General features: G+C 36.6%; 1 protein-coding gene across 1 annotated transcript; it reads left to right on the top strand.

The window, feature by feature from the left end:
* Positions 1–474: 474 nt before the first annotated feature.
* LOC136851487 (uncharacterized) lies at positions 475–13,423 on the top strand. The gene is given in 9 exon segments (XM_067125613.1): positions 475–535; positions 1,948–2,038; positions 4,821–4,928; positions 5,140–5,216; positions 8,829–8,977; positions 9,313–9,420; positions 10,623–10,763; positions 11,225–12,413; positions 12,663–13,423. Coding segments are annotated over 9 exon segments (2,685 nt in total).
* Positions 13,424–18,282: the final 4,859 nt, after the last annotated feature.

Raw genomic sequence — 18,282 nt, 5'->3', positions numbered from 1 at the left:
TGTAAGAAGTCTCATTCCTTATGCACGAACGAGGTATCTTAGATATTCAGCCGTGACTTTGCCGTTTCGCTTGTTGGTCAGTATAGTTCGCGTCTCTTGAGCCAGAACTTCTGTCTCTCGTCCGTTGGAGGTATGGTCTAGTAACGCTGCCTTCCAGTTTCGTTCTGTGGAGATCGTCAGGTTGTGAATCCAAATAATTCTTTCTCAAGGCACCCAGAGAAAAATCCTGCGGATATGGAGGAAGATAGAAAGACACCGGAGGATTTATACGCTATGTTGTTGTAGAATATCGTGGAAATGGGTCGGTAACTCTGTCTGTACGAGTATAAACACCAAATAGAAAGGCTTGTTTGAGCGAAGTCATCTAGGAAGCTGATGGTGAAGAATTGTTAAAAACCTTAATCAGATTTCAACTACAGGCTATGCAAGATGCCATCACCAAGTTCGTTGGATGATTAGAAAAGATAACTGAGTATGAAGTTCGTATTGGGCCTCATTTTGGTTCTTGGCAATTGCCGTCACTCGTCACAGCAAGGTAAGAGCAGGAAACTGAAAAAGAGTCACACACCTATTGAATGCTTGTTTTTTGTATTTGCATGCCAACCTCTGGAATGTGCAGTGGAACATTTATTCAATTTTTTGTCCTTAAACTGTCGAGTTTATATTTAAAGTATCCTGGAAACTCAGTTTATTGTTCAACACATGTTAAAACAGGCTGAAAACAGTTTATTGATCCAGTTTTTGTTGGTTTCACTTCTAGGGCTGGTTGGGTATACTTGCAAATAATACATATTAACTAGTATTTAATCTTTCTTACGGAACGCTGTCAGTCCTCTCCGTTTTGTTAATCAAAACGTATCACTTAAACCTCAGACTTGACCGTATTCCCTGTCATTGACGTGATCAAAATAACTTTGAATGTTTTATATCACTTTCTCGCAATTTGGAAATATAGAGGAAAGTTCTTAACGGTACTAAATATCCATTTAATGATTCACTTCCTGTATCTTTCTAGTAGTTCTTACATGTTCTTGAAGCTTGTGGCCCGGGGCTCACCCTCAAACCTCACGGTACTTTTCACGTCGAAAGAATTCTGCCTCTAATTCCATTTCAAAGAAGCTGGCTCTGGATATAAAGGTTTTTACACGTGTTGATTGCTTTTCATCATCTGTCAAAGCGAAAGGGACCGTTATGGAGTCATTAACCCTCGAAAAGAGACAGAAGATTATAAAGGCGTTCTCCTTTATATTCTTTTACTGGTATTTTCAGTTTAATTCGCATGTTAGTGGGGCATAAAACCTCGAGGTTTCATCATAGCGGCATATCAGAAAAATGCTGTTAGGCTGAGGTCTCTTCAAGTATGAATGGGATATTGACCGACATTGTTGCGATAGTATTATTTGCTGTTGCTTCCCGATTGGCATTATCATGCCGTAACCCTGTTTCTTAGGAGGCTTGATGAAGTATCTGAAATGCAAATAGCCTGCTATTTTCTTTCAGTAGCCTTAGTTTGTAAGGGTTCTATTGAAATTAAATAGCCAGGAGAATGGATTATTGGACTATGAGTAATAGTCCGATAGAAGGTGTCCTTCCTTTTGGCCTTTACACTTAAAAAAGAGCCGAAATATATAATAATTACTTTGTGGCGTGTTTGATTTCCTTTAGAAGTACATTAGACTGACACCATGTTCACGCAGTCATTTGGAGCAAATATGCAAGGCTGTTACGTACCTCTTATATAAACAACTTTACATGAATTGTGCAACTTTTATATGACTTCTTTTTCTTCCACTGCTTTGCAGCATAATTTGTAAGATTACTTACTGCGTGTGAAAGCAGTTAATTTTGGTATTTCCCTTACACTAACCGTAGACTCAAATACCTATCCAGCTTCTTTGTAAAGTAAAACATTTCATCAGTTTTTTTCCGCTTATTATTGACTTATAGGCCTACGTAACATAAGTACACATTCTTATGTGAGTGGCATTTTGTGCGTTGAAAGAATGACTGGTGATTTAGAAGAAATAAAAGTGGTGTCGTTTCAAGTACTCTCTCTCAAAGGGACGGCAGAGCTGGTTGGTAGGGGTGTGGGCGGGGGGCTGGGGGCGACAATGGATCCATAACATTAGGAACACGAGAGTCAGTCTTTTCAATTTTTCTTATTAAACCGTTCGTTTCAAACTTGAGGTGTTCTCATTTCATTCTTTGCTTTAAGGATTCTGCTGCAAGCTCGCGAGAGAGAGAGAGAGAGAGAGAGAGAGAGAGAGAGAGAGAGAGAGAGAGAGAGAGAGAGAGAGAGTATCACAAATGCATGATTCTATTACTTACGCCCTGGTAGGGGCAGAAATACATGTATTTCCGCACAGCGAAGTCGAGTGAATGAATATGAGAGTAGTCTTGGGCGATAAAAAGAGCATATAAACACCTGACTGGCGTATAAAATTATTCCACGAAATGCTCGATACATGATTCGTCTTTTGGCGGTTCCTTTAGATGAAAGAGAAAGAACAGAAGGATTATTATTATATTTTTTATGGAACAAGTCAAAGCCAAATAGCGCAAGACTTACCTAACATCCGTCTAAAATAAGACTATAACAATGCGTGAAATGAGGAAAGAGCTGAGAAAAACATGAATAAATGAGACCAGCTATTTAGTGAAAGTGTTCATATATATATATATATATATATATATATATATATATATATATATATATATATATATATATATTTGCAGTAATTAGATTTATTTGCACAAATATATTTATGAAATGAAAATATTGAAAATATAATTTATATGAATGTAGAGAAATTTCTTTGATCATACTCTCAAATGATCACACTCTCAAACAAGGACATTCCAGCTCCAACCTGTGGAAACCTTGGTTCATTGGTTATACCGTAGCCCATGAATTGGGAACATTAGTTATTGGGCCTAACCCGAGACTACTGACTGGGATACTCCCGTGAATTTAGCAAAGCATAGCTGAAGAACGTGTGTGTAGCGCTTCCAGCTACCAGCAGTGACGAGAAAGTTCGTAAATGATATCTATATTAGTACATAATTCAGTCCCTTCGATTACCTTTGCTGTTGTGACGTTAGGTTATGGATGGAATCAATAACTCAATGATATGAGATACACATTGTTTACAAATCATTTATAACAAGATACTAACTGTATAGTCCTACAAAACATTGTTATCCCGTAGGGGGTTAGTGCCGTCAGTGCACCTCACACGGTGCACAGTAAGCATTACTCAAGGATCTTTGCAGCGTCCCTTCGACCCCTAGCTGCAACCACTTTCATCCCCTTTTCTGTACCTCCATTCATATTCTCTTTCTTCCATCTTGCTATCCACCCTCTCCTAACAATTGTTTCATAGTGCAACTGCGGGGTTTTCCTCCTATTACCTTGCAAACCTTTTATTCTCAATTTCCCTTTCAGCGTTGAATGACCTCGTAGGTCCCAGCGCTAGACCTTCGGCCTAAATCCTATATTCCACTCCATTCCATTCCATTCCAGAACACTTTTATCTTGATATGCTGTAAAAGCTTTGTTGCATCTGGATGCAATATTTTGAATAAGGTTATTAGAATCGAAAGTACCATTTATTAATACTGGAGAGTTTAGAGAGTAGCAACGAAAATAATTAAGTAGTTATGGCTAGTGAACACCAGTCCAAGTAACTCTAGATCAGGGGTAAAAATAATCCCGAATCGAATGAAACTAATAATTGAGAACGATAAAGAAAGTGTTATACAATGGCAAAACAGTTGCTGTCGAAAAGAAATAAACAAGACAACTTTAGCATTTACCACCAAGGTTACGACGTTGTGTTAATACAACAGAAAACATATTGCCCGCTAAGAGAGGTTTGGCGTCCGTAAATAAATAGACGGTCCTTGCGTTGTACAAAACTTGTAATTATCGCATGTGGGTATATACATCAATTAGTCAATGCAAAGTCTTTATTCATGGGAACGAAAAAAAAAAAAAAAACATCAAAGACCGTAAATAGACTATGAATAACCACGAACCATTACCACACGTCCTTATAGCACATAGAACCTAAACATTTTACTGTGAATATCAACGCGGACTCTGAAGTTATTGCGGGCCCACAGTGCTCTGAAGACCATGTATTGATGTTTTTAGATGGTAGTTGTATTTTCAGTAACATTATGAACAATGATTAAGGATCTGATATTTAGGATGAATCTTAACCCTCCTTCAGTTTGGTATTTTGGCTGACTTACTTTTACAAACTATCGTCTAATTTCCATTCAGGGGCTGTAAGAACTGCCGTCTGTAAATGCGTTCGTATTTATGGTTGAAAGGTCAAAAAGAGCCTTCTTTTCAGAAGGAAGAGGAACTAAAATTTTGGAAAGGTGCTTTACAATAAGCACCTTTTTTTTCAGTGCACGAGTCTATTGGGACTGTCTTCTGTAGTTGATGCCTGAAATATTTTACTGATTTGAATCCTAGCCTCTCTATTCTGATGAGGCCTATTTATTGTTCAGGGAATCAATTCCTCATTTATAATCAGTTCTTCATTTATAATCAGTTCTTCATTTATATTTACCATTACCGCCATCGTCATTATCATCGTGTTTAGTATTAAAATTACAAATATTGTGATTTTTTATTTGTGTTGTGTTTACCCCAAATAATATAATTTCAGTCTTCCCTGAAAGTGATATGTGAAATCTATCTATTTATCTATCAGTGATGAAACCTAATTCCAAGTTAACTGCTCAATTTCTACCTTGTTTCCAGGCAAAGATGACCAATATGGCAACCAAAATGTCAAAATCTTAAGTTTCCATCGAGGAATCTGGACAGTTCCCTCAGACAAAGTCTTCGCGAGATTTAACTTCTCGGATTACAATGACTCTGTGTCATCGTTAAGTGTCTGCTATAGTATAAGGTATGTAAGAATGCTCTTTGCCAGGAAGATTGTTTATAGGCCTAGAACCTGCAAGTAAGTCAAATCAGATTGACATTTAGAGACGCTGCAACTCCTAGAATTCGTTGTCATTTTATATTCTTGTATCGACAAACAATGACTGATATGTTTAGACAGATATAGACTTTGCGATGTGCTTCTGGGTAGTAATTATTTCTTCCTTTTTTTTCAGACTAGAAAAATTCGTGGATCTAAACGCTCACCTCTCATATTCCGTTTCTCAAGATAACTTTGATATTTTAGGGTTCTGTAAGTATAAGGAGTATTTACTGGGAGAGATTAGTTTATTTTAGATTTATGAAGGCGCAGAATGTTTTCGTTGGCTATTGTTAAACTACGAGCTAAGCGCACTGGAACCCGGCGCTGCTGTCTCCCCTACCCTCCTGATCCCCTACCTATACCCCGCCCTCACCCGGAGGGAACAAACAGGTTTGCAGGGGGAGGGTGGATGTCTCCCCTACCCTCTCGCTCCCCTACCCAACCCGCCCAGCCGGGGACTGACAAACCGGTTTGCAGGGGGTGGGTGGCTGTGTCATGTCTCCCCTAATGTCACCCAGGGGAGGAAAAACAAGACCCACTCGGATTTTATTGTTATAGATGATTGCTGTTATTTTCATTCATATTAATAATTTTTGTCCTGTTGGGGATCATTCGCTGCACATAGCACCACGAGGCGAGAGCATTTAAATACATATTCATAAAGTATCCTAAAATGAAAATGATTTATTCATAGGTCATGCAATGCCATACATATCCTTAAATAGAGGTATTTTAAAAAGATCTATCTTGATTTTAAGTATCTAAAGGATACTCCAGATGTATTTGCCATGTTACACACACACACACACACACACACACACACATATATATATATATATATATATATATATATATATATATATATATATATATATATATATATATATATATATATATATATATATATATATTACAATTTCTTCATTCCTCTTGTGTGGTTCTTTTGTTTTTATTGATACTGCCAGTACTCTTCCTTAAGGCTGGCTAATTTAATTAATTTCAGGATTTCATATATTGTGCAGACAATGTTTATGTAATAGAAAAAGGAAAAAAGGCAAAGGTTACATTCAAATTCAGATGATGCCTTGTCAGAGCAAACTCTCAGCTCTAAAGCAAGTAATGTTTTCGCATAGATTTGTCTGGTATAAAATGATATGCGAGAAAGAATAAAAAAAAAAAATGTTAAGGAAGCTGATGTGCAGCGTTTCCCTTCGACAAAATGCCTGACAACACAAATATGAAGATTCCCGTGCTGCTTGGGTACACTTGTTTTGTATGAAGACTGGACTGATTTCGGTACTGTAACTTTTCAGACGTCTCTCTCTCTCTCTCTCTCTCTCTCTCTCTCTCTCTCTCTCTCTCTCTCTCTCTCTCTATATATATATATATATACACACGTGGGAATAAGGGCGAAATACAATAAAGAAAAGTAGGAACAGACTAACGATAGTTTGGAGGAAGAGCAACCTAGGAAAAGAGCAATGCACCTCAGAACCATCACCTGACTCTTGGGTGGCTTCTCTATGGAAAACTGATACATTACCGTTTTGCTGTCTGAACGTCTCTCAACAGCCCGACTGCAATACTGAAGAGGTTTACTTTTTACATTCTTTTCCTAGGCTGATATTCAGATCTTTGAATATCGATTCAAATCTATTTTGCTTTAACATTTCAAAGTATACATTTTTTAACACATGCACTCGTATATTGTGCAAAACATATATATTCTATAATTATTTTGTGCTTTTAACTTCAATTTTCCAATATTTTTCTTTAGTACAATTCAGTCTTTCATTTTCCGGCTTATCGTATCGAGATGAATCGAACAAGGAAATTTTTATCAGAAAATAACATTGGTATTTCTAGTATTTAAGATGCTTATTATTTCAAACAAATACAAACGAATTACTTACCCCTAATATAAAATATTCTGTTTTCTGTAAGATAAGGTTGCCAATTGATAAAGAAAATTAGTATATTCTTAAGGGAAACTAAAATAGCTTCAGGGACGTTCATGCGCAATGAATGGAATATATCTAGTACAGTATCCATAAAGTTTTTGGTCTTGGTAAATACCATGGGGCTTTAGGAGTTTTTTTAAATATTTTTTGTAGGGTAGGCCTTTGAAGAGGCTAGCTTAATTTTTTTAGATTTTGATGTTATAGGTCTCAGTACGCACGAGGTATTGGAGAGCATGACTTCATTATAATCTCCTCTAATGCCGAGTGAGGCAACGGCCTCTGTGAAATGTGTGTGTGTATATATATGTATATATATATATGTATGTATGTACACACACATATATATTGAAATATCTTCAACTTTTTATATTTCAGTTATTCTCTGTAAGGATGAATGCAGGGCTTCAATTTATTATGTATCCCTTACAAAGGAGTTAGGAATAGGCGAGTTCTCGAAAAGAAAAATTCTCTATATAGCTGAGACAGAACTGATTTAAAATTTAACAGTAGGGATGATTGAAGACGTCACTACAATAACAGAAAATAGAGTTGATTATAAGTTAAACTAAACCAAAGCAATATACAATATCAATTTATTATATATATATATACAAAGGAGTTATAATCATGAAGTTCTCAAATGTCGTTTAAAACGCTACCTCGATATCTCGATGGAGAATTATCACCGAAAGGAATTTATAGCTGATAAAGACAGACACTGATTTAATGGAATTCAACGACTCCAGTAGACGTTAACGCGCCATCAACGGGATGTCGTTGAATGGGTCCATGTCAAGACGTCCCAGTGGTCGTTCATTTATCACAATAACAGAAAATAGAGTTGATTATATTTGATATTAAACTAAAGCTTCATGAATATAAATCAATATATATATATATATATATATATATATATATATATATATATATATATATATATATATACATATATATCATTTACTGAATCCTTAGCTAGCACTCTACATTTTGGTGCAATTATTGGTGATATTTGGACAAGATGACTTTAAAGGATATAAAGAATATTTGTGATCATCTCTAATAATGGGTGATTTTCAACTCGGCTCGACATGGGGCTGATACATTTACACATTCGATCACTACACAACAAACAGCATGCACACGCACGCAGAGTTTGGTGTGTTCACTTATATAGTAATCATTTGAACAACACTACAATAATAAAAAAATTAGGCAAACGTCGCCCATTTCAATACAATTTTTTACTGAGGAATTTTGCAAAACCAAGATCTTCGTAGGAGAGATTGTAGAATATTTAAAGAGAAAATAATGCCTCCTATTGTATGCCAATTTTATCAGCTCACTGGAGCTGTGTAAAACAATATGTTAAATCTTCAATACCAACAATTAAGACTGAAAACGAAAACAGACAATAGATATATTAATTTCTTTTCCATAGAGAAGCGCATGGTACACTCACTGACATTTATTTTGTTTTTTTCCTTTCTTTCATTATTTATTTATCTGTTTTTAATATTGTCTTCAGTTCGATTTCAGGAAGTTCTCAACGAGTTCTGGACATCGTGAAAGGCATAAAAGGGAAAATAATAATAAAAATAAGCTAGGACATGTTTTATAACACAGCCCTGGTAATTTTGTCTACCGGGGAGAAGATCATGTCATTTGCAGGCACAAATTCTTCTAAAAACCCTGTAACTAATAACAAAACATTTCCTTCCACTCTCAAATATTCAGTCAAATATAATACACTTTTTTGTCAGTAGAATCAGACACAATTGGCTTAACTAGATTCTCACACTAGCAACATGATCATCCTGATAGCTGAGGAAATTTCTTCACGCTTTTGTGTCATATTTCCTAGCTAACGCCGAGAGTCAGCTCATGACTTGGTTCTACGGACAACCTCGCACTGATAGCCTTCCACCAAACTGGACTATTAGCCCTGAGACGTGGAACCACCTGTGTCACATCTTCGAGCAAGGAAGTTACAGAATCTACTGGAATGGCAAAGTAAGTACCTAAGAGCAAGCGATAAAGCAATTAATGTTTAAAATAAAATTTTTTTTCTGTTTGTTACACTATGTTCTTATAGCTTTACCTGTTTGTCAGGAAAACTATGTAAATATTCCCAAAGTCAGCATTCGCCAGATAATTGATCTAAAATCTTACTAATCTTACTTCTTCTCTTATAACAAATGTATTCTTCAGCATGTTTGATGCCCATCCTCTCAATGAATTTGTAAAAAAATATAAAACAGTTTTATTATTATTATTATTATTATTATTATTATTATTATTATTATTATTATTATTATTATTATTATTATTATTATTATATTCTACAGCTATACCATTCAACGCCTCTAGATTTCTCTTGGTCGTTTCCTTTCAATGGATCGCTCGTGTTGGGGCAAGAACAAGATATCCTGGGAGGTGGCTTCGATTCCACGCAGGTAAGTCAATCATCTTTGAAAACGCATTTCGACGTAGATTTGGATAAATAGATATTTAGAACAGAGTCCAACACAGAAGGGGGTGGGGTGGGGAAGTGTCAGGAAAATTGGCACTTTTCAGAATATTTCGTTTTAACAGATTTTTCAAAAAGTTTACCGCTTATGTTTGTTGTGATCAGTGAAGAGGTAATCGTGATTGATTTTCCCCATGAACCAGAAGTAATCTGAAGCGTTAATTAACAGTAATTAGCTTGATAATTAACGACGTAGACTGATTTAGAACTCAGTACCCTCTGATAGTTTCATATTATTAGTTTCAGTGGTGAATGCATACTGGCATGCCTACTGGGCAATAACTCATTGCCCTAGCATATAATCTGAGCATGTTGATGACTTTAATTAGGCACACTTATTTGCTGTCATATTTAGGTTTGGGCGCTCTTGTGCTAGTTCATTGATAATTATTTAACCGTAGCCAGTTTATAGTTCATTGACAGCCATTTAGTTATGACCAAGATATTTTTTTTTGGGGGGGACCAAAGAAAATTACACAAAACTAATGTACCAATTCTGTAATTAGCAAAATATACTATTCTCGAACGTTTAGTAATTAGTTAACCTGTATTTGAAATTACAGAGGTCAATTTTCAATTAATTTTCAACTCTTACTATATGCAAATGTATCAAATAATGTATTGTAAATTTACTCACAACCTTATATTCAACGCTAGCCTAATTTCTATTATCAAGTTTCAATTTTCAACTATAGTATAATATCCTTGTCAAGAAAATATATCAAAATACTGCATATCATCAATAGCACAAAAGATTTATGATCCTCCTAAATCTCTTCAAAATTTCACCCTACCCCATTCCCTCGTCCTCATCTCCTCTCCCTGGAAATTAACTCTAAGCAGCAGTAGCAAATTGCATTGCACTTATTGAAAACTGTTAACTATGGTTTCAATCACCTCATACATAACTTGATAACATTAAGTTGGATCAAAATATCATGATCAAACATGTCATTTGTGTTAAAAACCTATAACTATAATTCTGCTTTCGACCACCAAAGGGTTAAAGTTTAGCTACAAAGTGGGGGGAGGCAGTGGGGGCCCAATCATCTGACTGGGGGAGCCCGGGCCCCCCTGCCCCCCTCCCCCATAGCGACGCCACTGGTGAAGAGTATTATCAATCAACAGATCCTGATGGGTGACTTGGCACACGTATCTTTCTGGGATAGAGCACTGCCCGAGTCAGAAGTTGAAAGTCTTGCCACATGCAGAAGCCCAGGACGTGGTAACAGGTTCAGTTCGGATACTGCCCAGATGGAACTCGTTGGGGTGGTTGAGACGTCGGCCAATCTGAGTCAGCTATGCAGGTTTGGCGAACTATTTATTGATAATTTAGTCACACAGCACAAGCTTTAGGTTCTTAACGGCAATGCCATATGCTTAGCCTTGTGTTGGATTATTAAGTTTTATTCTAAGTTTAGTCCTTGGTCCTTTAATGCACAGTAAATTCATGTAGATGCGGCCATGAAATTTCCACTGTTTGAAGAAAATGTGATTTGTAGTTGGTCACGCTTCCTTTTGTGTATCTATTGCCGTGGTAAAGGCTGTAGTCAATATAATGAAAGTGATCAGGATTGTCCTCTTCTTTAAGCAAAGCATAATATCGAGTGTGCCAGACAAGTGAACAGCAATAAAATGCCCAGAATGGTAGTCTACTTAGAACTGCATAAATAAACGAGAATGGTATGTTTTAATTTCATCAATGTTATCTTTCCTGATGACAAAACAAGAAAGTCGTACAGTAAAATAAACAAATTTTTAAACTTTGCAGAGACATATCACACCTTTATCTAATGCTACCCGAAATGAGAAGTTTCAAAGATACCATATCTATCTGTCGAGTCCTAAATTCTACTGTAGTTGCACCAAGATCTGCCATGGAAAACGAGCGCTTGACCCAGGAAATGGTTCCCTTCCATGAAGTCTGTTTTCCTTCAACTACATGGAAGATATGGCTTGGATTCACTGACGAAGAAGAAGAGGACGTATGGAGAGACGTGGCAACTCAGCAGCCTACATCCTACAAAAATTTTGGCCCAAACTTTCCTCATGGTGGAAGAATATACAATTGCGTCTGTCTGATGACTGATGGCCACTGGATAGACACTGAATGTAAAAACACAAACAGGAGATGCACTGCTTGTCAACTGGACAAATCGGATTTTCTCCGTTTACGGGGCCTTTGCTATGACAGCGAACATGAAACACGTTTCAGAGCTAGTGGATACATCCATGGCAGGCCATTCTTCTATGGTTACTACAATATGCTCATAGTCTGGGACCCTGACAGAAATGCATGGGAGCTGAAAAATGTGCCTAAAAATAAAACCATGCTGTCTATTTCTGCTATTGCCCTCAACTCTTACCCATTTGGTATACACGCTTGGACAGTAAACACAGAAGTTTGTGGTCAAGCTCCTGGCAAGTCAATGATTCTTTCTTTATCACAGTGTAACCAGGAACAATTCATGTGTCGATCGGGGGATTGCATACCGCATAAAAGTCGTTGCAATCTTCGTTATGATTGTGAAGATGGAACTGATGAAGTGGACTGCAATCGAATCATAGTGAGCAATGAATACCAGAACCAACTTCCTCCAGTGGGTCCTGCCGGAAAAGCCTTGCAGCTTCGGTTAGAGTTGCTCATAACTCGAATTGCCTCTATAGATGAACTCAGTATGGCCATCACCCTTGAATTCGGGGTGACATTGAGTTGGGTTGATGAAAGAATCACCCTAAAGCACCTGAAGTCATCTAGCGCTGGAGCCATATTAACACAAGTGGATAAGAACAAAGTTTGGAAACCAACTTACAAATTCGTTAATCTCCAAGGTGGAAAGGTTCAACTTCTGGAGGAAAACATGAAGGTTCTAACAGCCAGTGATCCTAAGTTGCCTAACTTCAATAATCAGGACATGGGTAAGCATTAAAACTTGTATCCATAATTTTAGATTCAATCTGATCAGTTCATTCTCAGTTTTCTGTAGCATTCGAGTCTACCTCTGAATCCACATTTAGATGGGTTCTTGAGGCCTGTTTAGCTTTGCTCGGTCCCAGTAACATAAATGTATGATCATGGAATTTTTCATTAGCAAAAGATATGCTGTTTCAAACTGTGATGTCCATGCTAAGTACTGTGAACATTTATTTTATCCTTTCACTTTTCAGACATTGTCTTCCCAGGTGAGAATAACAGTCTTTCTCTAGTGCAGCACTACATAGCCACTATCACATGCGACCTCCATTTCCTCCGTTACCCTTTCGATAACCAAATCTGTAGTGTTAATATCCAGCTCCCATCTACTTATAACAACTACGTGCAGTTTGACCTCACTAACAGCGTGGTAGCTTACGGTGGCCCCGAGGACCTCCCACTTTACACTGTCAAGAGATTCAGCACAGGCAAGACCGCAACTAAGAATCTTATGGTATTTGAGTTCGAAATGTCCAGGCGACCGGGTGTTGCCATCTTGTCCACCTTTCTGCCTTCGCTGCTCATCCTTCTCGTGAGCTGGGCAACTCTCTTCGTCAACCTGGAGGACCTCAATGTGAGAGCCGTCATGTCACTGACAGCTCTGCTGGTTCTCTACACTCTCTTCGCCAATCAGACGAGCTCCCTACCGAAGACCTCGGAGGTGAAGCTCGTCGACCTGTGGTTTTTCTTCATCATCTTCCTCCTCTTCGGCAACGTCGTGATGCACATCTTCGTCCGGAAGAACAGTCTGGGCCAGCTGAGAGACGTCAAAGTCACTCAAGTGTCGCCAGCACTTGGTGAGGAAACTTCCAAGGAATTTAGTTTGACCATCTTCCGGTGGATCCCCTACAAGTTCATGCTCATCTACAGAAACATTATAGTCCCATCTTTAATTGCAATGTTCATTACCATTTTCTGGGTCACCCTGTATGTTCTTAAAGCAAATGATGAGTAGACTCATGTTGATTTTGAAAAACGAGACCTGCTTTCGGGTGAGTTTCGTAAATTCATCTACATATGATAAAAATAACTGGTTTATCACCTAAGGCTAAAAAGGCATTCCCATGGATTCCCATTACATTCCCATGCAGTGGGAATCCACGTAAATAAGCAAACCATAATTGCACTATAAATTTTATAACAGAGAAGAAAAAACAACAGGCGATTGTGACATTAAGTAACTCACTGTAAAGTACTCTTAAGATCACTTTTTCATGTCATATGTGTCGTTGCGAAAATTAATAGTCTAGCAATATATATATATATATTACATAAATATATATATAGTGCGAACAATATATATATATATATATATATATGTATACACACACACACACATATATATATATATATATATATATATATATACATACATATATATATATATATATATATATATATATATATATATATATATATATATATATATATATATATATGTATGTATGTATGTATCTACACATACGTTTTATGAAGAGATATCTTTGTGTCGATATTTACAGAACGTGTTTAGCTAATTTGGAACGATTTGATAAGAAAAGTTACAGTTTAATGTTCCTAATGTTACACTGTAAGAGCCGAAATCATTTAGGAAGGACGACAACTATATATATATATATATATATATATATATATATATATATATATATATATATATATATATATATATATATATATATATACATATACATACATATATATATATTTCAGAGTAGGTAAAAATCTGCCTTTGAAAAATAAAAGATCCTGTGTAGATAAATGTACGGCTCTATGTCTTTGTTATTATTTTTTTGCTCATAAGAAATAAAAAAAATGTTTGCCACAGTAAATGCGACCAAAATTTCACAAAATTCTTTGAAAATAATTGATTTTCTTTATGTGCAAGAAATCTAGCTTCTTCCTTTCAGAATCCTGGTCGTTTTGTCCACAAACTTTTGCACAAAATTAAGTGCTTAAGGAATATTTCCTTCTGTAAAACTCAGTCTTTGTGAACACAAAAAACAAAGGTAGTTTTACCTTAAGACAAATTTTCTCTGAATGTTCAGTTTAAATATAATATGCACACTGGGATTATGCTGTTTTTTCATTTGACCAGATCTATTCAAGCCTGAATGGTGTGGAAAACTCATTAATATATTGTACTAAAGTACAGATAAAAAAAAAAAAAAAATATATATATATATATATATATATATATATATATATATATATATATATATATATGTGTGTGTGTGTGTGTGTGTGTGTGTATGTATATATATAACTGAATCACGAAAATATGGAACGTGATGAATATATAGATAAAGATAAAATCCACGAAGTAAAGAGAAACACTGGAGTGCTGCGAGGCCTTTTGACTTTCATCCTTTACTTAGTAGACTGAAGAAATATAAAAGTAAGTTTACATAGAAAGCTCATATAAATGACAGATGGGAATTACAAAGGAAAAAATATGTACCTGGAATCCAACACAATTGAAGAATTAGCAGAACTGCCAAAACAGGGTTAAATATTTAAGAGGTTTTACAAAGGATTAGGATCAACCATTCAGAAGCAGGGACAGGACAATTAAAAGATTATGCAAGGAGGTGACTGACCACCAGAATATGTTAGTAAACAATAAAAAATTTTTGCAAGATGAACATTTTTACAAATGAAAAATTATGTTAAACATACGAATACATAGAAAATATATATAAGGTAACTAATTTGTAATTAAGTCAGTGATTTTATGTTTTAGGTCATTCTTGAACATTTTTCTAATACAGGGGTCCAAATAATACATGCTAGGGCTAAGGTTAAAATTGCAGCTGGAAGCAAGGTGTACAATAGCAGGCTCCAAAAGATTTCTTGAAGAGAAATTTTTCGATCTGGCAATCACTGAACTTTCAGTCCAATTTATCCTGTGAGAGTTTTCACTTAAATGTATGAATATAGCATTGGATGTTTGTACAGTTTTGACTAAATACTTATGTTGCTTAATATGTACATCAAAATCTTTGCTAGATTGGCCAATATATACCTTGGGTGGGTCCTGCTTTTCATTTGTGCCTCCTTCGGGCGAGCCCTGTGTCAAGAAATAATAATAATAATAATAATAATAATAATAATAATAATAATAATAATAATAATAATAATAATAATAATAATAATGAGGTTTGAGTGAGGTTTTGAAGTATAATTCACTAATAAACGATAACCCCAAGTAAACTTTCTAGATAATAATAATAATAATAATAATAATAATAATAATAATAATAATAATAATAATAATAATAATAATAATAATAATAATAATGGGTCTGAGTGAGCTTTAGACTGATAAATCACTAATAATCAACTATATTCCTCAGTGAACTTTTGAGACTCAAAATAATAATAATAATAATAATAATAATAATAATAATAATAATAATAATAATAATAATAATAATAATAAAATGGGGCACCGTGGCAGAGTGGTTTAGCTTATCGATGGACTGGTTTAGCAACACTGGGGCTGATCAGTCGTTGGATGGGTGACCGCTCTCCTCGGCGTTGATTCCTTGGGAAAGGATCTTTGTCATAATTTCCTCAGTCTACTCAGCTGTAAATGAGTACCTATTCTCGATTGGCTAGGGTCCAGCTATGGGTTAAATAGCAAAAGTCAGCAATGATGGAAAGAAATGAAAGAATACACGACAACGACGTAAATGGAACCTCTGGCAACAAAGGAGCTTCGCCCGGCAGCCAGGTATACAACCCAATCGACGGGGAGGACGGTCAGGTACTTGGGGGTCGTCATCCAGCAACTGACCACCACAACGACAGTAACCAGCAACCAGAGACTGGAGCTACAGAGGCAAACCAGAAGAAGAAATGGACAAGAGAAGAAAATAAGGAAATATGGAGATGCTATATCAGAAGCAACCCAACAGAAAGAGGATACAGAAGAAAACTGGTCAACATCTGGAATGAGAGAAATAACACCCCTCAAACAGAACAGAGGCTGGCAGACCAAGTAAGGGGCATAAAGAAAAAGAACTGGCTCTCCACGAAGCTGGAAAGAGAAATAACACCCAGCAACGAAGGACAAGAAGACGAAATAAGAGACGATGACACAGAAAATGACAGGAATGATGAGCTACCAAACAACGACACACGAGGAAACACCGAAGATGTAACAGGCAGGTCGGAATGGGTGGAAAAGATCAGACATTGAATGAAGCCAGATACAGAAAGAACAAAGATCCCCTCCCTGAAAGTCTACAACATAAAGAAACTAAGGGAAAAACAAGTGACGTTAATGAAATAATGAGACTAATCCACACCACCAGCATCACAGAAACAAATAACCTGGCATATGCAGGAGGAAGACAAGTGGTAGAACTCATGGGGATGCAAACACTAACACCACCATCACAACCAACCCAACAGAAACCAAAACAGCAGAAAAATGCTCCTTGGTCAACATACAAAAGGGCAAAGTAACAAGGACTGAAGGGATAACGCTACCAGACGAGAATAACATCAAACACATAGATGAGACAGGATACAAATACCTGGGAATAATAGAAGGAGAGGATATAAAACACCAAGAGATGAAGGACACGATCAGGAAAGAATATAGGCAGAGACTAAAGGCGATACTCAAGTCAAAACTCAACGCCAGAAACATGGCGAAAGCCATAAACACATGGGCAGTACCAGCAATCAGATACAACGCAGGAGTAGTGGAGTGGACGAAGGCTGAACTCCGCAGCATAGACCAGAAAACTAGAAAACTCATGACAATACACAAAGCACTACACCCAGAGCAAATACAGACAGACTATACATAACACGAAAGGAAGAGGGGAGAGGGCTACTAAGCATAGAGGACTGTGTGAACATCGAGAACAGAGCACTTGGGCAATATCTGAAAACCAGTGAAGACTAGTGACTAAGTAGACGAAGACAGAAATATAGAGACAGGAGAATGAAAAACAGAACAGAGGAATGGCACAACAAACCAATGCACGGACAGTACATGAGACAGACTAAAGAACTGGCCAGCGATGAAACATGGCAATGGCTACAGAAGGGAGAACTCAAGAAGGAAACAGAAGGAATGCTAACAGCGGCACAAGATCAGGCCCTAAGAACCAGATATATCCAAAGAACAATAGATGCACATAACCAGTACAAAAAGAGGCATGATTCAATAACAAAAGCCCTCCACTAGAGCCTGTGCAAGAAACAACAATTAGCTTGCAGTAACAAGTGGTACGAACACCAACCTGAGGGAGTGATAGAAAACGATCAGGCAAAGATTCTCTGGGACTACGGTATCAGAACAGATAGGGTGATACGTGCCAATAGACCAGATGTGGTGTTGATTGACAATAATCAAGAAGAAAGTATCACTCATTGATTTCGCAATACCATGGGACACCAGAGTAGATGAGAGAGAAAGAGAAAAAACTGAAATAAGAAGGATATGGAATATGCCAGTGGAAATTGTACCCATAACCACAGGAACACTAAGAACGATCCCAAGATCCCTGAAAAGGAATTTGGAAAAACTAGATGCCGGAGTAGCTCCGGGACTCATGCAGAAAAATATACTACTAAAAACAGCGCACGTAGTGAGAAAAGTGATGGACTCCTTAGGAGGCAGGATGCAACCCGGATCCCCACACTATAAAAGCCACCCATTCGAATAGGATGACTGTGATAGACAAAAATAAATAAATAAATAAATAAATAAATAAATAAATAAAAAAAATAATAATAATGATGATGATGGTGGTGATGGGTTTGACTGCGTTTTAGACGGATAAATCACTAATAATC

This window comes from Macrobrachium rosenbergii, chromosome 3, assembly GCF_040412425.1.
Source record: "Macrobrachium rosenbergii isolate ZJJX-2024 chromosome 3, ASM4041242v1, whole genome shotgun sequence".
NCBI lineage: Eukaryota > Metazoa > Arthropoda > Malacostraca > Decapoda > Palaemonidae > Macrobrachium > Macrobrachium rosenbergii.
Note: the sequence above shows the minus strand (reverse complement) of the source record. Positions and strands in the feature narration are given on the sequence as shown.